Below are 25745 nucleotides of genomic sequence, written 5' to 3'. Positions count from 1 at the left end.
GGCATACAATAGAGCGCCACTCCGACCTTAAACTGAATGAGAGACTTATCAAGGACTTGCAACCGATATTGATGTCTTCTAAGGCCATCACGATTGCCCCGTTCTTAAAAGTATATGAACAAATGAACGACAACTCTAAGGACTTGGCAACGTTGGTAGCGCTAATGAACTCAAAATTAGTAAACATGGAAAGAGACTTTAACACATTAAGCAAGGAGACCATGGCAGTAAGGAAAATCCTGGATTCGTCGCTTCAAACCATCATAGATCAAAAAGAAAACAATAGACTTGACAAAAAACTACTGGCTGAGATCGCCAGAGAAGCCTTGAGCCTACTGAAACAGTCAGGTCTGGGCAAACAAGACCGTGAGACGCAGGAGACTAAGTGCATGCCAAAGGAAATTGCTGTGCACCCTGCTCCTCTGAGCAGAGCCACGGCATCCCCAAACTTTCATTTGACGGATGCTTTCCTCACTGGGACCCAGACCGCTATGGAGAGCCTTGAGCTAGATGAAGCAACCAGCCCATTGGCAGCTGATCCCAATCTTTTGGCTGTTCCTGTCAGCACTTGTGAGCAAAATCCTCAGAACAGAACTAAGCCCACCCTAAACATTCCTGGATTAACTAAACCAGGTGAGTGTGGATCAAATCTTCCTAGCTACTCCACCTCACAAACAGAGACCTGTGAGGGCTCCACTAAAATAACGGAAGGATTCTAAAGTATGAGCTTTGCTAGTGCTCTGGAAAGCAGCAGAGGCCCAAGTAGCCCTGCATCTCTGGATTCTCAAAATCAATAAAGCACAGATCTTCGTGCCATCTATGCCACTTATGGCCAACAAAAATATCTCTACAGTCGACACCGCCCAAATCAAAAAACAAAAAATCAACGACTAAAAAAACAGAAGAGGCAATGACTCAAGAAAATTTCTTTGAAATTTAAAAACTGTTAACGTTACTGTTCACAACAGCAACACAGATGTGACACGTCCAATAAAGACTATAGGCCTCTCACAGGAGCTCTCGATCGCTGACACAGCCGAGGGCTTGGGTTCACAAACAAGTGGCGAAGCACCCCTAATCGACCTTATGGACTTGTCTGTATACGAAGACCTAGTAACTGAGGACGAAGAGGTGGATACGGATGCAAGTGCTGCTCTGGCGGACCCCCTGCACGCCGTATTAGATTACAAAGGCAGAGATCAGGCGCCCATTCAAATCCCAAATGGAGCCACTAGACACTGCACTTTGGTTGAAAAACCGGCTACCCAAGATGCCTTTCTAGGAGAGCCATTGAGTCCTGGCTTTAAAACGCTGGAAGACAGGCAAAAAGCACTCGCTGACGCATGGAAACCCTCAAGATCTGAGTTGAGTCAGATACATATCCGAGGGACTCTGTGCTGCTTTCCTTCAACTGCAGTGCTAAGACCTATGAAGCCATCAAAAACACTAATGTGCCCAAGGGAAACGACAGACCTGATGCCAATTAGGCCAATGCCCAGAATAAAAACTCTACTCGAAGTGAACTAAAGACCACGTACAAGTGACAGTAGCGGTAGAGGTAAAGATCAAACGTCACACAGGGCTCGGCTTTAACGCATTGAAAGCAGCGACAAACTAATTCTTAACAGGTCCAATGTCTTACGTTTATTTCATTACGTTCCTTCACTCAGAACGATTTAATCTGAGGATATACAAACAGTTGAATTTCCAGATGAAGCCCACAATGATAAAACTATCCTACACTTTAGATCTAAAATAGTTCTGAACATAGTACTCGATGCAGCTTCAGTACTTATGTCACCGGGCTTTGACATCTCAGAAGTACTAGATAAAGCCAAAACAGAATATGATCCCGAAATTATGAAAATCACAGACGAGGTGCCAACCAGCAAAGCTCCCTCTGCTATACGAGACCTTGAAGAAACACCTTCTAGGCGCACTGTAATCCCCAGAGTGAGCGACTCTTCAACATACTAACATGGGGAAAACGATGGCTGCTACCTGCGCACATGCTGAACCCATGGGAATCTGGTCAAAGGGGGTTACATCCAAATCCCAATCAAATGTGACAGCAACTTGGACCAGACGCTTGCTGACCAGACACTTCTAAAGACTCTAAGCAAGGTCTCTAATGACTGGTGCTGGTTGGCGGCAGCTCTCAGTAGACCTACAAGATCATAATGTGAAGAGAAAGTGGAGCAACATCTGTTTAAGATCTGATCCTGGAACACCAGAGGCTTTTCACATTTATCTCGGGACCCATGGCCAGCTGACCTTGATATAGTCTGTCTCCAGGAAACTTGGCTGGATACTTGCCCGATCGCTGACATCTACAAAGTAGCGATCAATACTGCCTTTAAAAAATCTAGAGGAAGACCAATGGCTGGCTTACTAACATTTGCAAAAAAAGGCTCGGGTTGTCGAATTATTAACTCTGTAAACTACTCTGCATTTATACAGGTAACCACGATTACCGTAGCAGAGAAGCTAAACAACACCTCTAACCACCTCAATGTCATCAATTTATACTGGAATCACCTGCAAGCCGGCACAATGACATTCATAGACCAAGTCTCAACAGTAGTTGATGAACTTCTTTTAGCCAATGAGACAGCAAACATCATAATTTGCGGAGACTTAAATATTAATTGTCTGTCTATAAACAACAAAAATACTGAAGTTCTTCACACACACAGCAGTGTGGCCGCAAGGTGGATGCTGGAGATGGATGTAAGAAACCTTGCCATGTTAAATGGAAACACCATTGGCGACATACCATCTAATCCGGCATGGAGGAGAAAAGAGCAAAATTCCACTCTGGATTACTTCTTCGTATCCGAAAAATCCAGCAAATGACTTCATCTTTGCTCATAGTGCCTATGGTGCGCAGCGATCACGAGATGGTGATTCTTTTTATGGCAGGCTCAAGGCAAATGGATCACAGGCCATGGAATCATCTGATCATGGTGGAGCCAAACAAAATAAGACTGAAACTTCAAACGGAAGAGGTGTCTGCGATCAAAAACATCTATATCAATGAAGAACGTGGAGTGGAATACGCTCATCTCCTCCAACAATTTGTGGAAAAAAGCAGGGCCTGAGAAATCTCAGCTTTGCCAACAAACACAAATTTGATGTGGAGGTTATGAGACGGAAGCAGGCTTTACGCAACTCATAAGAAATATAAGAGCTAAGGACGCCATAAGCTACCTGAATGCTAAATGCATCGCCAAACAAAAATATAAAAATTGGCTGAGAGCCCATAAAGCCCTAATGTTCCAAAACGATGGAGAACACTTGATGAAAAAGATGGCTGAGTTTTGGAAAATTCTGAATAACGAAGGTGCCCTTCAACCAGCACTGATGACCAACATGATACCTGAAATGGTGTGGATATCCCACTACTCTGAGCTCTACCGCAAAAAAGGTAAGTGGATGTACCACTCAACATTTACACTGGAATGATGGAATCTCAACTTCACCACAGAAGAGGTCTTGCTGATAATCAACAATGTGAGTGCCTTGCGGGCACCTGGGCCCGATGGCCTGACGAACTTTACCTTAAAACAAAACCCTGAAATATGGGCTGAGGTGTGTAAAGAGCTTTTTAACAGAGTCTGTAGTCGGTGTGTCACTCCAAAATCATGGAAGAAAGCCATAATGGTTCCCATTTTCAGGAAAGGAAACGGCTTGGAGCCTAAAAACTTAGATGTGCTGGGAAAAGATTATGCCTCAATGCTCCAAAAGAAATCGGCAACCTGGACTTTGGATAGTGGCCATGCGGACGCACGATAGACTGGTTTTGTGAAGGGAGTTTGATGCATCCTAAACTTGTTAAAAATGGAATCCATAAGATCAGGGAGAAAGCTTTGATTGACTTTTCTCATGCCTTTTGATTCCATTGATCGAGAGCTCCTTTGGACCAAGATGTCGAATTGGGCATGCCCTGACAGCTTACTAGCCTCAATTAAAGAACTCCACACCGCCACTACCATCAAGGTGCGATTAGATCTGAGTGGAACCTTAACGGAAGAAATTAACACCTTTTGCGGAGTGAAGCAGGGATGCCCATTGGCGGCAATAAACTTCAACCTGTTTCTGTCTGACATAGGCAGCGCAATCGACGAGCCTCGATCATTCTCGCCAAAAATCAACGTGTCCACCTTAAGCTGTATGCTATACGCGGATGACCTGATCCTGTTAGACTTAACACTGATTGGTCTCCAGCGAAAAATGAACGCAGTAAAATGCTATGTGGAGAGTAATGGTTTGGTCCTCAACAACACAAAGAGTGAAATACTAATGCTACAGAACTTACACATAGGTGGACATGGACACAATAAAACATTTAAGTGGCACCTAGGAAAATAAACTGTAAGCACTGTAGAAACCACTAGATACCTTGGGATGCAGATTGACACAACCATAAACGATAGGCATTGGATGGAGACCGCTAAAATAAAATGTTGTCAATTTGCTAATCAGGCTTTGATCTTGAACAGAAAATACGGGAAGTTCTCACTAATGCCAATGATCATTTTCTACCAACAGAAAGTGGTCCCAGCCCTGATTTATGGAGCGGAAAACGCTTTTGGATGTCCGGAAAAACTTTGGTCAACCCTGAAACATGTATTTTGGGTGAAAATTTTTCATCTACCCAATAATACTTCAACAGCTTGTATACAATACGAGCTACGGCTGATCTCCATCAAAGCCCGTATCTGCTGGAACACCCTTGCGCTATATAGGAAAACCATTCTGACAAATGTTACTCCGCAATTTAAAATTCTGAGTAACTCCAGCAGCGGAAAGCCGGAGTGCCTATTATCCTTATGGAGCACAAGATGTGACGAGCTGCTGACAATGTATGGAACAGATCCCACAACACTCCGAGATAATCCAGACTTAGTGAAGAAAAAGATCTGGAGACTTGACTGGATCTTTACTGGTGAAGAAAGAACCGCCACTAAACTAATGAAAGATGTGCCGTGGGAAGCTCGAGCGTATAACAAACCATCAAAGTATGTAGCTCTCTTTCCTGACAATAAGAGAAGATCAACATACATGCGCTTCCGCCTAAACCTGCTAAAAACCAAAGAGAGAACTAAGAACTGGGCTGGCATGGATAAGACTAACGTGAACTGTAGGTTGTGTGACCTCTATGAGGAAAACGACTAAACATCTCGTCTTATTTTGCCCTCTACTTCGACCCCAAAGAACAAAACGTTTTGCCCCTTGATTGCAGATTTGTCTACAAGGAATGCTGAAGAGTGGTGGCACTTGATGTACATTGGAGAGAACAAAAAAATGACATTTGCCTTAACGTTGTTCTTAGATGAGATCGAAAAAAAGTGTTGAAACCACGGATTCACTCTGCACAAGGGGCGATGGGGTGGCTGCAGGATGTTCATTAGACTGAGGGGGAATTTATTTTATGGATTTGATATGAAGAAACGTGATTGTTCTCATTCCTCTTTTGAAGGCTTGTAAAGGCCAAATAAAAAAAAATAAATAAAAAAAAAAAATAATCTGGTTGTTACACGATGCTGGAGCAGTTTTTGACGAAACTGCTGATGGCGAGTACCTACCTAGGATCCTGGGGTAGGTGATAATTTAAGATACTCGCCAACAGGTTTTCCCTTGGTCCATGGCAGAGATTCCTTGGATACAAATCTTTACCACATTTCCCATAGTTATATTGGGGGGGGGGGGTCCCCCTGTTCTGCAGCTTATATTCTATACATTTTTTATAAATAGCACCAGCACTCCTGCAAGCCTCAGGGCTCTCTTCCTCTGCGGCCATCTTCTGACCTCTGGAACACTTCTTTGGGGTCTCCTGGGGTTGCCAGTCGCAGAAGCTGCACGTGTGGTGGTCAGGCAGTCCTGCCTCCACTAAAGAGGATACACCTTTAACTCCATCCCATTCATGCCAATGGAAATGTGAACTAACCTGGAATGCCCTTAAAGCAGATTGTTGGGTTCTTAACTGTGCCTGGACTTTTTTCCTGAATCCCCTAGGGGTTCAGGAAGCGCTTGACCAAATTTTGTATTTTTGGCCTTCATGCACCTAGCCTCATATATCATGTATTCTTTATTGTATTTTGTAGTGGTACAGTCATACCCTTTGTCACTGTAGTAAATGGATATGTTAGTGGTTTACATTGTTTTCTTGGACATTTTCTCCGCCCATGAGTAATTGGGACTTGAAGATGTGTGTTACAGGGATCGGAAGAAGGATTTGATTAGCAAGAGATAAAAGAATCTCCTTGTTGTCTGGCCTCGCCTAGTAAGCTGGGGCTACCTCTGCGGAACCAGCGGGTATTATTTAGCAGGAGACAAATATGAGATGTACACTATAATTTTGTGTCCAGCATATATGACCCGTTATGTCTGAATGTCTTCTAGATGTGCCCTAATGCTCATTTATAAACGTTGCGGAAACAAAGTGAATTTCACAAAGGTTGGTTTGAACGGCTCCAAATGGCCTATGGAGCCAAATGTATCTCCTTCCTGGTAGCTCTTGGTATCAAGCCAAACAGGCTCTATGAGGCTATAACCAGGCACTAAATAGGTCCCTGTAATTTCAAATACGGAATTAACATTTTTGAGCCAAGCATGACAAAGAGTCCCACCAGGCAGCAAAGAGCTTCTTCCACACAGCAACATTTTGGCCACACAAGCAGAATAATTGGTATTACCCAAATTGTTTGTTTACAATTGTTCGAAGGAACAATTGACCGATTTTAAAGGGTCACAATTGACCTTTTCACAATTGACCTATATATATATATATATATAATTACACGGCCACTACTGTGGGCGTGTAGTTATGGTTAAGTTGCTGTTTCCATAGGAAGAGCACTTTTTGGGCAGCTTATAACTTTGCTCTCCCTGGATGAATTCTCACCAGACTTTGCAAAAAAGGTATATGGCCCACTCTGACGCTTATTACAAAGTTTGGTGAGGTTTGGTCCAGGGGGGGCAAAGTTATAGGGGGGGTCCCAAAATGTCTTTTTTTCCCCATAGACTGAATGGGGAAAGAACTTTGCTCACGCCTACAGCCCAAACCGCTGGACGGATTTTGACCAAATTTGCGGCAGGGGCAGCGGCTTGGTCCCGAAAGCGTGCTTTTGTAAATTTGGTGAAAATCCATCCAGTAGTTTTTTTAAAAAAAATGTCCAAAAAGCAGGTCACAAAAAAATTGTGATATCTGTCCGGTCCGCGGACACACTTTCCTGTTCGGTCCGCGGACAGTGTCCTGATTGGCTAATCGGCGTACATCATGTCTGCGGACATGCAACGTTTTCGCTGATTGGATGGTGAGAAGCGTGAAGTGCGTCAGATTTTTGGAAACGCCTGCCATCTTGGATTCGCGGACAGCATCCGATGGCCGCGGACATCGCGGTAAATACATGAAAAAACACAGCATTCCACTTGTCAAACTTATCAAATAATCTCTGGGGAGTTGAGGGGTGATGAGGATGGGATATGGCTGCAAGAAGCAAAAAAAGCAGGTGTTTTTTGCCGCGAACGTCCGCGAACAGTTTGGATGTTTGCGAACAGTCCTGAAAAGTTTTGTAGTTACCAATCATATAGGCAGACATATAACAGTGCACAGGACAAACAATAGTAACAGAAAAGTAAAAATAACAAACAATAAACACAGAAAAAGAAAAATAATTTCATATTATAAATGTCATCATATTTCACTTCTTCATAGGCATATATATATCCCTACGAAACTACATGTGTATCCGAAATAGATTCTCATCTTTAAATAGCATTGATGTCATGATTATTTGTTTGGTCTAATTGCTTTAACTTATTCGATGTTATCAATTCCATCTGGCAGGCAAAGTGACCTTTTAACACGTTACCAATATGATGAAACGCCCAAAGTTAGTGATTCCCATTATATTGAGTAATTTATATTGCATGCCTGCTTACCAAGTCGAATTCTTGTCTGTCACGGGATAATCCCTGTGAACATAAAATCAAGGTAAGTAATCTAACTAAATACTGTAGTGTTATGCACAACCAGTTATTCATCCGTATATTGTTTATAAATAGTAACTGGCCAGACGTGTGTTTGAGGTATTCTTTTTAAACACGCCTAGAATCACTTTGAGCCCGCGCGAGCCCCTACAGGGTTCCCAGTGGTGCATCAGGTCCGTGTTAAAGGAAAATCAGGTCGCGGACATAATTATACGTCCCCCAGCGCCGTCTTACCTGGGTGGGCTTCGGATCACATCTCTCGCGTCGGCACTGTTCCTGCTGTAAGCATTGAGCGTCGCACGTCCCTCATCTTGTTTAAGGTTTCCTTGACAACACTAGCTGTCCTACTTCCATGTCTACCACCGCTCCAAGGTCGCCATGTTTGAGAGGAGTTAACGCTTATTAATCTTACATCCGAAGCCTGCTAATATTTATATTTGTCCCAATTACGGTTTAAAATTTGCATTGTATTGTAATTAAGTTATATACTGTTGATTATATAAACCAATATTAGATTTAGGAAAGCTGTGTGATCGAAAGTACGTTCGCATCGTATCAGATTCTTTATGCATTTTCTGCTACAGATATGCAATATATGTAAAACAAATTATTAGTTCAGATATTACAGTGAGTGATGTTTAATATCCTTACATGATTTACCTAATTTAAATCATGTCATAGCGTAGATAATGCTACAATGAGGTGTCATATTACGTAATAGTGCCGCCAGGTCACTTTGTCTGCAAATCATAATGGTTAGAAATGATATGTTTTCCCAAATCCCACTGTCTCACCCTTTGTGGAATAGGTGTATACACTCGGGTGGGGTTAGAGGGTGTTAAAAGATATTAGGAGAAGTAAGAAATGACCCTAGCGATTCACATTACCAATTACTGTCATACTGTCCTGTAGATTTCCTGAAGTTCTTCAACGAATGTTAGACCTGTACATTTACACAGTATACATGCATATAGCGACGCTGGTACATTTATACAGACATTTTGCATATGCCATATTGTGTATTAATCAAAAACGTAGATATATCATTGATATTCCAAATGACTCAAACTGCAAATTTGAAGTCGCATCATAAAAAATGTATCATCTCGTTGTCCTGGTTTAGGCCAAATTCTATCGATCTGAATTTACATATAGTTCTTGCTTCCATCTGTCTAAGTTTCTGCTCCAGGTTTCCCCCTCGTCTGTTTAGTTTCACTTTTTGTAAACCAATAAATTGCAACTTCTTTTTGTCATCCATTTGGTGTTGCAGTTGCCAGTGTTGTGCTAATGGTACAGTTGGGTCCTGACTCCCCGCTGTTGCAAAGTGTTCACGCATACGTACTCTGACCTCTCTTATTGTACTTCCTATATATAGCTGTTTACATACACATATTATGGCATATACTATATATTTAGATCGACAGTTTGTTTTCTTTTATCTCCATATGTGTTCCCCTGGTGTCTGTGAAGCTCGTCATTGGTTCATGGGCATAGGGGCAAATAGTACATGTCCCACATTTTCGAAAGCCTGAAGTCTTTACTTCTAACCAAGTTCCTCTGGGTTCCGGGTTCAATTCAGGCAGAATTGAGGGGCTCACAATCGTCTTGATCGTTTTAGCCTTTCGAAATGTCATTCTAGGTTTATCCCCAATGAAATTAACCAGATGGGGGTCCAATGTTAATAGGTGCCAATTTTTATTCAGTACTTTCTTCAATTCTCCATTTCCGGCACTAAATGTTGTTATAACGTTTATTTCACTCTGTTTCCTTTCCTCGGGCTGTATCCTGGGTACAAACTTTTGCTCCCTGGGCATCTTAGTTGTCTTCTGTCGGGCCTTTCTGACACATTTCTTTGAATATCCTCTTTGTAGAAAGTGTTCCTGCAGTAAGTCACATTCCCTTGAAAAATCCATTGAGCGATTACAGTTTCGTCTAGCTCTCATGAACTCGCCTGTTATTCCGCTTTACTGGTTTATGGTGACAACTATGTGCATGCAAGGTAGAGTTTACCTCTGTTTCCTTTCGGAAGGTCCGTGTACACAATTTCTTATCATCCACAAAAACTGTCAGATCCAAAAAGTTAATCTGAGTTGCACTCTCATTGCCGACAAATTCAATTTCGAGTTCATTTCTCTTCAATCTGTTCTGAAATTCATTTAGTTCCACACTTGTACCATCCCAGATCAGGAGAACATCATCAATGAAACGTATCCATAACTTTATATTCTTTATGTAAGCTTCATCAAGATATACTTGTTTGTCCTCATACATCCCCATAAATAATTTTTTCTAGGGCTGGAGCATACTTTGTGCCCATAGCTATCCCTCTCATTTGCCTGTAAAATTGATTATTCAACATGAAGATATTATTTTCTAAGGTAAATGTCAACATTTCCTTAAGTATCTGTACATGTTGGTAATGTGATGCAGAGTCATCTCTAAACTCATATTCAATGGTTCTGAAGGCTGCTGAATGTTCAATGATGGTATATAGAGAGCGTACATCCCAGGTAGCCTATAGATATGACTTTCAAACAAATTGATTAATAATCTTGATTGTATCTGTGGTATCCTTAATAAAAGCCTTTAATTTCGGCACCCGTGGTCGTAGAGCATTGTCTATATATTCGGAGATCCTTTCCGTCAGCCACCCTATACCACTAAGTATCGGACGTCCTTCCGGAATTTTATCAAAGGTTTTATGAACCTTTGGAAGGAAATACAAGGTTGGTATTACAGGAAATTTGATCATCAGTCCATTTCTCTCCTCATCTGAAATCGACCCCTTCCTATGCCAATTAGTAATTGGTTCTTCCATTTGAGTTTGAATGTCATTCTTAGGGTTTGTAGCAAGTTTCTCATAGCATGCTGGTATTTGTAAGTGGTTAAGTGCCATCTGAATATAATCACGTCTATTCATGACAACAAAGTTTCCACCCTTGTCCGCCTCTTTAATCACTATATCTTTATCCATTTGTAGTTCTTTCAGTGCAAGTTTTTCTTTTTTGGTTAAATTTGAAACATGGGGGCTGATATTCAGATTTTCATATAGTTCATAAATATCTCTCGTGGTGGCTTTGTAGAATACCTCTATCAGGTTTTCTGCTGGAAATTGTGTAAATCTTGATTTGGTCTTTTGAGAAGATGTATATTCTCAATGTCATCAATTGTAAAATCGCTTTTCAAAATTTTCTTTTCTTTCACTTTCTTTCTTTCACTGATGTTGCAAAGTATTTCTTCAATCTCAATTTGAGAACAAATTTAAACAGATCGATCTGCGTATTGATCAAGTCCAGATGATTCGTAGGTGCATAGGACAATCCTTTATTCAAAACTGATAGTTCATCATTTTTAATACTGCGATTTGATATGTTCATTACAAGATTCATTACTTGCTTTTCCTTGCTGCTTCGCTGGCTGCCGCTCTCGTTAACCTTCGAAAATCCTCTAGTGCATCAGGGTTGCCGGTGTCTGCAAACCCCTCCCCCCCGCCTTCCTCTCCTCCTTGTATTTGAGAATTCTTGCTCAGTGCATTTGGTAACTGAAAAAGGACATGTTTCTGGTTTAAGTTTCTAGTTCCTTTCTTGTATGGTCTTATCTGATTTAGAAATCCAGCACCCTCATTATTTTTATTCTTTGCTCCGTCTTCTTCGAGTTCATCTCTTTCCTCAGTTCCTTTATCAGTATCTGATTCTGCCTCTGAGCTAGCAGAGGATGTATTTGGTGTGCTTGATTTGGATGGTGTTTTAGCAATTTTGTCAAATTTCTCTTGAAAAGTATAGACACGGTCCTCCTTATAATCTCTTTCATCCCTGAAAAACTTACATAGTTTTCTTATTTTAATGTCCTCTTGATACTCCTTCAAAATTTCATACATTTTTTTATAGTTTGTTTTGCTTGGTTGCTTCTAATACCATAGTTTCAGCAATTTCCTGAGTGAGAGTCAATTAATTCAGTTGCACGTATGTGTTCTCTTTCTGCATGTTGTACCAAGATATACCTCAAACACACGGCACGGCCGACCGGTTACTATTTATAAACCATATACGGATGAATAACTGGTTGTGCATAACACTACAGTATTTAGTTAGATTACTTACCTTGATTTTATGTTCACAGGGATTATCCTGTGACAGACAAGAATTCGACTTGGTAAGCAGGCATGCAATATAAATTACTCAATATAACGGGAATCACTAACTTTGGGTGTTTCATCATATTGGTAACATGTTAAAAGGTCACTTTGCCTGCCAGATGGAATTGATAACATCGAATAAGTTAAAGCAATTAGACTAAACCGATAATCATGACATCAATGCTATTTAAAGATGAGAATCTATTTCGGATACACATGCAGTTTCGTAGGGATATATATATATATGCCTTTGAAGAAGTGAAATATGATGACATTATATTTATAATATGAAATGATTTTTATTTTTATTTTTCTGTGTTTATTGTTCATTATTTTTACTTTTCTGTTACTATTTTTTGTCCTGTGCACTGTTATATGTCTGCCTATATGATTGGTAAATATTGGTAGCTACAATCCCATCCTCCTATTTTCTTTTCCCTACGATTATTGCTACATTTCAAATGCACTTTTTGACCTGCCTTACTACCAACTTTTTGCTTTAGAAGCTAAATTTGTACATTTGCCCAGAAAATTTGTTTTGAGAAAGGCCCTATAGAGGCCGAAACATGTGTAAACCACTGGGGCAAAAATAAGATATATTTTGTCAACAAACACAGCGGAAACTCGTTTGAAACTTTTTGGTGGCGCAGTCAAAGGTGTAGTTTATTGACTTCTAATCCAGAACATTTTAATTGGCAAACTCTGCTAAGCAATTTTTGAAAACGAATTCATGCCTTGCTTAAAATACAGTATCTCCTTTTTAGTGACCTGTTTAGTGGCAGAACTGAACATTCAACCAGCATGCATCAAATGTGAAACAAACTGCCTCATGAGTGAGACTTTATTTGTGTATTATAAGGCCTCATCCACATGCGCAGTTGATAAGTAGTGCCCAAGAAAAGAGGGACTAAAGCGAAATAAGTATGAATGGGAAGAGGAGCCTTATCATTGTCAGCTAGGAGCATTTTAGATCAGTTAAGGGCAGGAGGAAGGGGGGCTAGAGAAGTGCCAATACATAGTAGCAATAGTGTGGGGAGAGGTGGCTTAGACATTACAACATTAGTAGAAGGGCTGGAGGAGCAGAAAGGGACACTCCTGACAGTAACAGCAAAGTGCATAGCAGCCAATCCCACAATCAGTGGCATGCCCTGCAGCAGCCTGGTAGCATTGCTAGTGTGGAGATTATATTATCAAGTAACAAATTGCCACTGGAGTCAAAAGATGTTTTGAACAGGAACGCTGCGCTGTGTGGGAAACCTGAAGGCCCTGGCTGGTCCCCGGGGATCTGTCATCCAGGTGGCCAGGACACGGCCCTCACTATTGGATCCGGTTTCTGGGGGTGAACCAGTGAGGGAGGATCACCTGGATGGGGGCTACTCGGGGAATGGGACACAGACTGGTGAGACGCGGTATCCCCCTTCCTTTCCCCATCCTACCACGTAGGACCTTCAAAACCACTGTCCCTCCCACTTTCCGACACAAACCCTTTCGCACGACACACAAGAGAATGGACTAACACCATAGTCGTTTACTGACATGTCCCAATACAAGGGTCAGGCAAAGTCAGGCCATTGATCAGAATCACACCCACCTGACAGCCTTCTCCCTTCCCCACAGGGATAAAAGGTGGAGCAAGAGAGCACAGTACGAGAAAGGGGAGAAAAGCAAGCACGACAGGCAGCACAACGGCACGGCTAAGCAGGCGCAGCAGTTCAAAAGAAGGAGAAGGGTGTCAGGAATCGAGAGGGTGGCGAGGAGAGAAGTGACCTTGCCCTTTTCGCCGCAGACACGCAGAGCCTTCACGTAAGAGAGCCTAAGACCGCGAACAATAGCATAAGTGTCTTGCAGCAGATATCAATGGTACACAGGGCAAGCTTATGCTGATAAGCAGGAGCGAGGGAAGCTCTAGCGCCCGTGGTACAGGCCTGGACTCCAGGAAAGTCAAAAGCCAAGCGGTTCATCATAGCCAGTGAGTCGAGAGGCGAACTGATGAGAACCGGGCTGTGTTGAGTCAGACAATCTCAAAGTGGCAAGTTTAAGGAACTGTGTAAAGAACTGTAACAAGTATTGAAGGGGAGACCAGCTGCAGAGGGAAATCGGCACTACGTGGGTGCTAACTCAGGAGACTGTGGTCGGTCGAGCCCCATATGAGAGAAACTACAGATACAAGAAGGCCATAGGAGAGCCAATGGAATAGGTCAAAGTGGTCATACTGAAGGTCAAGCAAAATACCTGTACAATCTAAAGACTTTGATCTATAAACTGTGTGAAAGCAAGGGAAGTGAATCCCGCAATGAGAGAAAGCAAGGGAAGTGAATCAGGCATATACAAGCAAATGTGAAGTTGGCAAGAGTGAGCCCAACCGAGGGATGCTGACGACAGGGGCAAAGTCTAAAGTCCAGAGAAACAGTGCGTTGATAGAAGTGAACCCAGCTGGGGGATGTCCACTATGAACTGTTTGAAAAGACATTGAGAAACAAAGGGAAGTGAATCCCGGTAAAGAGATTTGAGAGGGATCGGAGTCCGGCAGAGGGAGATCCAGGGGTGAAGCTCTCGCCCACTGTGCATTGACAAAGGAACTGGTACGTGAACTGTGGTAAAGAATTGAGACTCGTCAGCACCCAGAAGAGGAGGATCCAGGGATGAACCCATCACCCAGCAAACAGTGGAAACAAACTTTCATTTGTTAAAGGATCTTTATTTTGGAACCTGAGAGGCTCTTGAAAGCGAGAGAACATAGCTATTTGTGGTCTTGATATCATTAAGGAACTTTCAAGGGATTTGCACCCAGAAGGGGGGAATCCCGGGGTGAAAGTAGTCACCCAAAGCCCATGGAAAAGAGACTGCTTATTTGTTTTGTTATTTGAACATGTCAGGTCCTTGAAGGCAAGAGACTTTCAAGTGAAACGAGACTTGGCTATTGACGGCAAAATCTCGAGAGTGGAAAGCTGAATTGTTGTCTCGTGCTGGAGAAACCAGAGACTGTACTGTGCTCCAAAGATCCCACTTTACCCCGTACTCGAAACGTGGGGAAGGGAGGCCCAAGCTGTCGCATCCTGACATGTTATTTGAGAACACTTCTTTCTTTTCTTGTAAACTATCCCACACCCCTTTTTGTATTGGCTGTTAGGTTTGGCAACAGGTTTCTTAGTATAGGTCCTTTTTTTTATTTTGGCTCGACTGCTCTAGGACTGCCTTATTTTCATTTGATGGTCGCCGTTTGTTCTCATCTTAGATTTAGGTTTAGATTAGGCATTTTTCCAACCTTTATAGAGTATTCATTTTTTATTTATTTTGTCATTTGTAAAGCGCAAAATCCCTGGGGCAACTAGGCGCTGGTTGCAGAGAAATACATGTACACAGTTGATCTTGGAGCAGTTAAGGTAGCAAGTTCATGGGTGAAAGCAGCTAGGCGTTGGTTACAGGTCGCCATTGATTGAGCATTGTAGTTGCAGACACACATTCATAAACATTGCTAGGAGGCGTTGTAGATGCATTGTAGGTGCAGGCACATATTCCTAACCAGGCAGAGAGGACTCTTTGCCTGGGCTCTTAGCATTGGTTGTGCAGAGGGGAGGCTGGTGAGGGATTATGCGTCTAGAGAAAAGAGCCAGGTTTTTAGGCCTTTGCAGAAAGACCAGAGTGATGATTCGGCTCTTAGGTGAGGTGGAAGGGCATTCCAATATTTGGCCGCTACCACCGGAAAACTGCGGCCTCCGGACCTCGTGAGTTTGAATCTCGGAATGGATAGGCATTGGGTGTTAGGAGGCTCTAGTGGGTCTGTTAGACTGAGTTTATGTGATTTTGTTGGAGTGGTATTTTGGGGCGGTGTGGCCTAGACATGTATGTGTGAGGGTAAGATTTTTGAATTGAATGCGGTCCTTGATGGAGAGCCATGGGCATTATTTCTGGCTGCAGAGATGGGGTCTCTTTTTGGGATGTGCTGTGCTGCTCTAAGGGCATTATTTTAGATAACTTGTTTTTTTTATAAGTTACTTAAGGTAGTTCCAGCAAAGAGTGAGTTGCAATAGTCTAATTTGGAGACAATGAGGGCTCTGGCTAGGGTGAGGCAACTGTTAGAAGAGAAAAAGGGTGTTCCTGCTTTGAGCTTGGTTGTGTAGGCTGCTGCTGAAGCTATGGCATACTCCCACTGTTTTCACTTCTTTGGAGACTCTGATGGAGTTGCCATCGATAGTGAAGGATGAGTAAGCACTGTCAAGTTTGTTTAGAAGCTCTTGTGAACCGATAAGCAGCGGCTGAGTCTTTTCATCATTCAGACATAAGGAAGGCATGGCCATCCATCCTTGGATACTCTGATAGACAGTGTTGAGGAAATTACTGTCCGTGTCATAGTTGCCTATTAATGGCAAAAGGATCTGGGTATCATTAGCGTAGTTAGTATACAAGATACCCTTTGAGTCTAGTAGGTTGAATAGTGGCTTTGTGAAGATATTGTAGAGCGTGGGTGAGACAGAGGAGCCTTGGGGGACCCCAGATGTGACTGGGGCAAGTGGGGCTGATGCCGTGGACGAGAAGACTCTCATGGTTCTGTTAGCGTGGAAGGATTCGAACCAGGATGTGGCTTTAGAGGAGAAGTGGGCAGCCGAGGCCAGGTTATGACAAAGGATTTTGTGATCTACCAGGTCGAAAGCTGCCGAGAGATCAAGCAGCAAGAGGAGGGCTAGTTTGACTCTGTCTTTGGTTTCGTCCATCTGTATTTTGAGGTCGAGGAGAGTCAATTCAGATCAGTGGCCTGGGCGTAAGCCAGATTGGCGCAGCCCTAGGAGATTGCGAGTTTCTAGAAAGTTTTGTATTTGTACGTACGCTGCTCTGTCCAGGATTTTAAGGAGAAAAGGTACAGTAGTGATGGGACGATGGTTGATATGCATGGGTGAAGAGTTGGCTTCTTAAGGAGCGGTAGGACCCAGGTGTCCTTGAGGTTGGTGGGTACTGTGCCCGTGGCGAACGAAGTTTTGATCAAGGATGCAATGAAAGGGGCTAGTTCATTGGCACATTTTTTGATGACGGCGGCTGGACAGATGTTGCCTTGGCACCTGGAGGGTTTTAGACCATTGATGATTTTGCTTATTTCTGCGTTGGAGCCTTTGGTTGAATTCGAATGGAGGGGCACTGGGGTTAGTTCTGGAGGAATCCCATTGGAGATGATTATTTTTTTTTGCTGGGATTTTTCTTTTGAGTAGTTTGTCAGTATAGGAGGTGCTCGTGATGCCCTGCTGGAAGTGGGCACATGGGTTTGGTACTCTGTGGTGGTATGGTCTTGCAAGTTGGCAGCCAGGTGCGGGCAGAGTGAAATGGGTGAAGGACATAGTTTGGCGAGTGGGTGAGGAGGTTGTTTGGTGAAGGGCAAGGAGCAGCAGGATCCAAGCATGTTTCTCCTGTTGGTGGATAAGGGGGTCGTAGGGCCCAGATTATGTTTGTCATATGGAAAGACAGGTGTTTGTTGCGTGCTTACAGCGTGCAATGGTGGGTGAGTTTATCCAGTGGCGTGCAGGATGTGGGGGTGTAAGGTAAGTGGGTGCGCGCCCACTTTGCTGGGGGTAGGAACTTTGTGGGTGGCATATTCGTATGGTTGGGTAGCTCCAGGAGCATGCCAATGCACCCCTGGAGGTGACGTGGAAGAGGGTGGTCAGGAAGGCATCCGGGTTCTAGATATTGCTTATGGGAGCTGTTTGGGGGTTGCCAGGTGGATGGAGTAGGGGCTTGGGGAGGCAGGCCATAAAGGTAAGCGTTGGGCAGGATGAGGCAGGAGTTGGCGAAGCCGGGATGTGGGCACGCTTTTGTAGATGGGTGGCCAGCGGGGGCTGGTAATGTCGACGAACTTGGACGCTTATCGACATTGTAGGAGGTCAGCTGCCAGCAAAGTCCGGAGTATGCACGGCTGGAGGCTGTACGAGCACCACCGCTGCCGGAGCAGGGTTCTTTGGCTGTGCGACGTGGACTGCAGATAGAGGTGGTTTGCCGCTGAGTAGTTTCTCCGGGCAGTGGCATGACATGCAGTGCGGGTCAGCCCCGGGAGAAACGTTGTGGCGCTGCTGCCTTGGCCTTAGGTGTGGCCTTGTGGGGTGGCCAGCGTTGCCTGCCAGCTAGGAGCCTTTGTTCAATAAACACCCATGAACTGTGATCACTTGTGTCTGTCTTACTTGTTGCCACCTTGAGTTCCTCAGGGCTGTTAGCTTTTTTTTCCAAATAGCAAGTGATTGCATACTGCTCTCAAGGCAACAGGAAGATTGTTCAATAAGACTACTCAGAACCGTTGAGCCATCTGACCCCAAATTTCTTCGTTTGGGCATGGACCATGGTGAGTGAGTAGGAGACAGCAGGTCCCAGCAGCCGGGCCTGCACTGGATCAGATATTCTATCAATGGGGTACCACAATAGTTGACTTTTTGTGACTCCACACAATGACTGCTATGCACCTCCTGAAGGGGTCAAGGAAATCTACTCCTCAGAGAATGTGTTTCTTCTTCCATGGAATGTGTGTTTCCTCTACTCGTCGTCCCTCCTCGAACACTGGTAACCAGTCCAACACAGATTGTGGCGCAGGCTTCAGTCACCTGATTTTGATACCCCCTCATTAGCGAACAGTCTACGTCCTGCTCTTTATAAAATTGGCTTCTGCCCTTCTGGAAATCTTGCCACTGAAGATGGACCTCCTGTTTATTGGTGCAGGGAGTGGATTAAAGTCCTGACACAACACACCACCCACCCACAACATCACTTGCTTTACAAGAAATATGAGTGTCCTTCCATTTGTTCCTTGCACTGAATTCCTGTAAGAATTCCATTAGAAAAGTCAGTGGTTTTGGCTCTTGTATAGGTATTGTATTTGTATTTATTTGTTTATATAGCGCTTTACTCCAAAACGCTGAACATTTTAACAACGTGATACATATAACAATATAACGGTAGAAGCAAATTACAATTATGAATCAGTTCAACAAAACAGTAAGAAGAGCAATTAAACTGAAGGGAATAGGGAGAGTAGTGGTGCAGTAGGAATGTGAGGGAGACGGAGGGAGGAAGGGAGGGGTGAGGAGGAGAAGGAGGAGGGAAAACGGAAGGGAAAAGGGTGAGAGTGGGGAGGTGGGGCAGGGGAGGGAGATGATCAAGGGGAGAAAGATAAAGGAAGGAGGGGAAGCAAGAAGGGGTTTCAAGGCGGGGGAGTGGGTGGAGAAGGAGAGATTTAAGGGAAGTGCGGAATGAGGAGAAGGAAGGAATAGAGCGGATTGAGAGGGGTAAGGAGTTCCAGTGCAGGGGGGCTAGGAGCTGGAAGGAGCGGAAACGGGAGGGGGCACAAGGGGACGGAGGAACAATGAGAAGGAAGTGGTCAGCAGAACGAAGGGACGGGGAGGGAGTGTAGAAAGAGAGGAGGGAGGAGAGATAAGGGGGAGCAAGACCATGGAGAGATTTAAAGACAAGGCAGAGAAAGTGAAATTTAAGTTGGGAGTGAAATGGAAGCCAGCCAAGGGAGGAAAGGGAAGCAGAGATGGAGTCACGGAAGTTAAGGAGACAGAGGGTACGGACGGCAGAATGGTAGATAGATTTTAAGGGGGGCGAGATGAGAAGTAGGTAGTCCAAAGAGTAAGGAGGAGCAGTAGAAGAGGCGAGAGAAGATAAGGGAGGAGATTAAAAGTTTAGTAGCATGGAAAGTAAGAGAGGGGCAGACTTTGCGAATATTGAAGAGGTGGTAGCGACAGGCACGAGAAGTGAAAGAGATATGGTGGGAAAAAGAGAGAGAGGAGTAAAAGTGAATGCCTAGGTTGTGAGCATGGGCAAAGATAGGGAGATTAGTAGGAGGAAAGTGAATGAAAGGTGGAGGAGAGGGAGGGGGAAGAGAGCTGGAGGGGAAGAATACGACTTCAGAGAAAGCGGGAAGACATACAGTTCTTTATGGCAGTAAGAGAGGAAGAGAGGCTTTACCATGCTTGTTGTAACTGGGCTAAGACCAAGGGGCTACATCCTCTTCTTGAAATAGTGGACATTCCCCTATCCTTTATGCTCTATCGGTATTTGCGTATTCCAGAGATATATTTGAACTTGCAAATGTGGCTTTAAAGCACCACTTCTATGGCTGCCTTCATCTTTACCTAACCATTAAAGAGCCATCTCTAAAATAGGATCCAGTTGTAGTGCATTAACAATTTGAGTCTTTGATCTGGACTAACTGTTCTGTAAGACTGTTTTCTTTGCAGCTACCAATTCAACCAGACATGTCATTGAGCTAGACTCTCCCTTTACCCCCCCCCCCCCCCCAAGTATCATGCATTGGTTTTTATAGGGTTAAAGGTCCTCTGTTCAATGCCATTCTTCATCCCTACAGTCCTGTATTTAATTAATGGTGGTCTTGCGCCATTTTATTATTTCCTGTATTTCTCATCCCTATAAATTTCAAGGACTTCCAAGTCATTGAAGACACTGTGTATGCTTTACCTGAGCGAAAACATCATATGCGGCTTTTCAGAGACATGTCCCTGTCTCAATAATATGTCTAGCAGCCACATGGCCCCACAGGCTTTCTGCATGGATGCATCTTTGGGGCAATGCGTTCAGTACACAGCTAGCTGAATCTAATTATTGCTACTATCCCCCACACACTCTGTATTTACAAACCGTTTTCATCTTAATTTCCCTTGCCTATCCTGTTCTGCCTCAATCTTTCACTTTTTCTTTCTCCTGGCCACCCACCATTGGAACACCCTGCCCCCAAGTACCACCCATATCCCTACCTTTAAGAATGATGTAAAGGACCACCTTCTTTTTTGAAGCAGACCTTGCAACATACACTGGTATCGTCTCCTCACCTGCCCCCACAATGATATTCAACCTAATTTACGTTTAAAAAAAATAATTTAAAATAATGTATTTTCTGTACGTGTATTCATCAGTCTGGCTGTCCTCACATTCTCTTCCAAGATTTTACTGTATCGTTTTTTTGTAAAGCACCCGGAAAGGGGATTGCTCCTGTTTACTATATGGCCTTTGTACTGTGCCCGGTGTTAAAGGACTGTGTGCTTCATTCAATAAATACAATGCAAACAAAAAAAAAATGGTTGCTGGTTGCCACATGCTGCAGCTCTCAATACCCTATAGCTATATAGTCTGGTTCTCAACCTGTTTGGAACAACATAGAGCAGGCCAACAAAGTATGTTAACATTCACAGTAATTCCAGCCAACTCAGTCCTTACTCTCCCTCCTTCTCAACACCTACTCTTCCACCCCCATAAGCATATCCAGTACTCTAACCTTACTACTATATGGGAGAAAAACCCCTGGCATAGATTGTGGCAGCTGATGATGTGCGGGGCAGGTAGTGAGTACACATGGAGGGATGTATCTAACAGTAGACCCTTGCAAATTCTTTGAAGGTACATGTGTTTCATGAGATGTGTTTTACAACCATTTATGAAGGATTGAGAGCAAGGATTACCATATTACAATTGTTTCTATTTGAGATATTGTGTGATATATTTACATACGGTTTTTGTTTGTAGAAACCATATAAACGAAGATTGTGGACCTGGAAGTGAAAGGGTTAATGGAATTGGTTGCTTGAAGCAAGATGAGGTCATACAACATAAGGATGATGACGATTTTGACATCTCAGATTTGAGGAAGACCATTCCTGGGAGGAAACAAAATGGAGTTAAGCAACACCAAGAAAGCGGCTCCGTTTGTAAAGGATACAATCTAAGTTCACATGGTGCCTTAACATCACAGGGCGATCTGCTCTCCTCTAGCAACTGCGTAACAGGCAAAGTTAGTTTGAACCCGGCGCAGCAGCAGGAGTGGAACACTGACGATACTGTAAACTCTAGGGACTGCTCTGTGCAGCCACTGCAGCATGGCGACACAAACACAGACGTTTTGCGGAATCCTCACAGAACTGTGACAAATGTGTCATCCTTGCACAATAATACCAAACTTAATGGTGCTCACCTTTCTGTTGTCCAGGGACCTTTAAACACAAAAAGCATTTCATTACCTTCTCCCTGCAAGGTAATTCCAAGAACTACAGACTCCAGTTTTATTTCCGACTATTATTCCCACTCACGATTGCATCACATTTCAACATGGAAGTGCGAGTTTACTGAGTTTGTACGCAGCCTACAAAAAAAGGGCGATGGTATATTTCCTGGTAGAGAAAAGTTAAAAAAACTGAAGGCTGGTAAGTTTGCAATATGATGAATTAAGGCTTCTTTTTATACTGCAGCAACTTAATTTAAAAATGTATCCCATGTAACATGGGCGTCTGAGAGGGAAGAACATACAAGCCGACATTATTTTGATGTTCCCCCTTTATCTTTGTTAAAAAGAAATCAAAGTGAAAAAGTGTCATTCAATTTATGGTGGCTGCAATAGTTCATCAAGTTTATGCATTATTAAAGTTAGCCCTGTGATCCTATGAAATCTTTTTTTGGCTGTTGCAACAATTGTATTTGAAGAGCTATTATTGTGCAGCATTTGCATCTCCTCTGTTGTCTCTGGCACAACTGGTATCGGGATCAAAATGTGCGTGAGATGTTGCCTTTTAATCCACAGTAATAATTCTATAGAGATCTAGGCTACAGGTAACAACATTCTCAGCCTTTGAAATGAATAAATAGGGAAGGTTCTTTCAAAGATCGGATCCATCTGCCACTAATTACAAACATCCAAGCTGTGGATAATTGCATCCATCTTGAAAAGGCCAGTGATTAACTATCGAGTTGGGGCTGGAATAGTGCCAGAGTACTAGTGGCAGGTGTATGGTAGGTGACTTGCATAAAATGTGCTGGAATAATCCACCATATCTGTCCCTGCCCAGCCAATCCATTTAGAAGCTTTAACGTCTGCTTCCAGTGCCATTCCAGTTTTGTGTGCAAGGGAAAACCTCTGATGCTTTAAGTATACTCCTATGTCAGGCCTCCTCCTCTGTCCAGACTCATGACCTAAAATCCCTGCTTGCCACTTTGGTGTGAACCCATTGTATTTTTTTTAATTAAAATGATTTAGTTAAAATTTTAAACTTGTCATTTGTATTACTTAACTCATTGTGTTACATAAAAAGATCGAATTAACTTGAGTCACATTACAAAGTCAATCAAGACAAAGGATTCGGGAAAAAAAACGTAGCAGATTACAAGCTGTTCCACAGCCAATGTTCTGAAGTCGTAACCCTAACAGTTACGGTCAGTGGATCTTCTGAATACAGAATCTGGTAATCCATTAATCCATGTCCTGGTGTTTTTCGATTTGAATCTTCTCAGTGGGCAGTCAGTCTCTCATAGGAATGGTTGGCATTAGTAGACTGGCTACTTATTAGTTGAGTGAGATATGGTCCTGCATATTCGTTACCCCTCCCGCCCCCCCCATTAAATGTTGTACTGATATTAAGGCTACAGGTCCATCACTTATGCCAGTATTTCTGGTAAGGAAATATATAAGCTGCCACAATGTTCAAGTTGCAAACGTCAAAGCTCACCAGTAGCAGCACTGCTCTCTGGTTATTCAGGGGTGGTGACAAAAAAGTACTGCAGGACAGCTAGAAATCCACTGGACAAGGTGCTGAACCAGAGTAAAGGTGAACTGTTGAAGCTAGGGTATGTTGCATCTCTGCTGTTGGCAGTCCATACAGTTCCTGTATTGGATATATGGGGTGGCTGTCCATTGGTAGCAGTTCAGGTAAGGATTGGACCACCTTGGAGTCCTAAGACAAAATGTGTTGTTCTAAGGGCTCTAACCTTTTACCATTGCTGAGACTTATACAGTGTACAAGCTGCTCTAGATCCAGAGCCCTACATATTTAGATTAGAGTAGACTGTTATCACGAAACCACTCCCAACAGCCCATTAGCAGTCTTGGGATGTATGAAGGAAATGTAACCTAATCTTAATGCCAATAGGACAGACAAGTGCTAGGAGGAGATTCTAACTAATGGCCTTCCACCCAATGGTTTCAGCATCTGTGCTGCTGCTCTCCCTCTATGGAAAGTGGTAAGGAATTCAAGGTTTGTTCTTTATTGTGAGCTCTTACCCAATGATCAGAAAGGATCGCTGGAGTCTTCCTGCTTTTTCCATTTGAGTGTTCTACTGAAGATCTCTCATGTCTTCTCTTTGGATGCTCTTTAAACCGCTTTTAATGTAAAACACCTTACACACTTTTTCTAATGCACCCAATGACTTATTATTCTCCAGTGTTACTGCCCTTACAATTCAGTAGAACTCAGTTATTATGATTTGTTATGCAAGTACTAATCCTACTCTTCCCCTGTAAAAACATTCTCAAATGACAATCTTTCCAAGGTCACAGTTTTTATTTCTAGCATTCATAACTTTATATACAAAAGTTGAGAAGTGTTTTTGGCATTAAGAAGATAATGAAACCCCCTTCCCCCCCCCTCCTCTCAACCTCATTGAATATAGGCGTTAGCATTTTTATTTGTTTTATTTAGATAATACATACTATAGAAAAAATAATAAATAACTACAATTCTTCAGCCTTTCACAGAAAAAACAATGTTAGTACCGTTACTTGGGCCCCCCCCTAAATATTCCTGACATCACCAAATTATTTCGGAATGCAGCAGCCCGCCCGTCTCATGGTAGGGATTGAAAGATGGGAACGTGCTTAATCATCCTAGAGAAATACCCCTAGCAGGCTCTTGAGTGGGCTTAAGGTGCTTTGTCTAGTCCACCCATTGCTTCTTAATATTGGCCCTGTTTTTCTTCAATTAAAGAATCACAGATTTGCTCCTTTACGTCATTGACGATCCTCCAACCGCACTCTTTGTGAAGTTACCAATTTGAAATATTCACTTGAGCATGGCCAATCTTGTTCTGTCTCAGCACTTTATTATAGAGCTTCCTTCCAAAAAACTACAACTCTTCACTGATGATTTACTGGTTAGGAAAATGCATAAATGATTGCTATTCTTGAAACTGTCTTAATTATATTTTTGTTCCCCTGACTTAAAGGGTATAGGTGCGCTCTATAAGGTAATCTGCCATAACAGGACATATATAGAGGTGCTCAATCCAGACAGCCTTATTCCAGCCATCCAGAATCCCAATTTCCCCACGTTCTGTAATTGCTGACATCTTTTTCCTAATAATCACTTAACCGGCAGCCCTAAGAAATCCCACCTGTTCCCCTTCTCGATATCTGGAGTAAAGTGATGGCCCATTCTGTGACACTTGCCTGCTACGCTTCTCCATCTTGCGCTCACTGACTTCCTTCCTCACACAACTCTTTCATCTCATGACTCTTTACTCTCACACTTGTTTCTCCACTCCATGATCTTTGTTCCAAGGATATAGCTCACTATCCACCATTTCAAAACAGTAGTGCACTACATCCTTTGCCTATTACTGTTTTTCACAGTACCCTTTGCGGTTGCCTTGGGGCGGGGGGTTAGGTTACTTCTACCCCCTGCCAAAGGCCCCTCCCCCGCTCATCTCCCTTCTTCTCGTTTTTTTTTACATTGTATTATACAGTTAATCAAAATCAACTTTTATTACATCTCTGAAGTCAAACCGTAAATAAACTAAGCGGACGGCACTCAACTTATTTTCAGGCTGCCCTCTGCCACCTCCTCTACCTCTCTCATCTCTGATT

The 25745-nt window shown here is 43.0% G+C and overlaps 1 protein-coding gene across 4 annotated transcripts in view; it reads left to right on the top strand.

Annotated features, from left to right (window-relative positions):
• Positions 1-25745, top strand: part of REV1 (REV1 DNA directed polymerase) — a 1193441-nt gene that overhangs the window by 232226 nt on the left and 935470 nt on the right. For all 4 annotated transcript variants that reach the window (XM_069636691.1, XM_069636693.1, XM_069636692.1 and 1 more), the window contains one exon: positions 21644-22317. In XM_069636691.1, the coding sequence (XP_069492792.1) occupies positions 21644-22317 (674 nt within the window). The remainder of the gene's footprint in view (positions 1-21643; positions 22318-25745) is intronic.

Source organism: Ambystoma mexicanum, chromosome 7p (genome assembly GCF_040938575.1).
Source record: "Ambystoma mexicanum isolate Mex_15411 chromosome 7p, UKY_AmexF1_1, whole genome shotgun sequence".
Classification (NCBI taxonomy): Eukaryota; Metazoa; Chordata; class Amphibia; order Caudata; family Ambystomatidae; genus Ambystoma; species Ambystoma mexicanum.
This window is presented reverse-complemented; position numbering and strand designations above follow the sequence as displayed.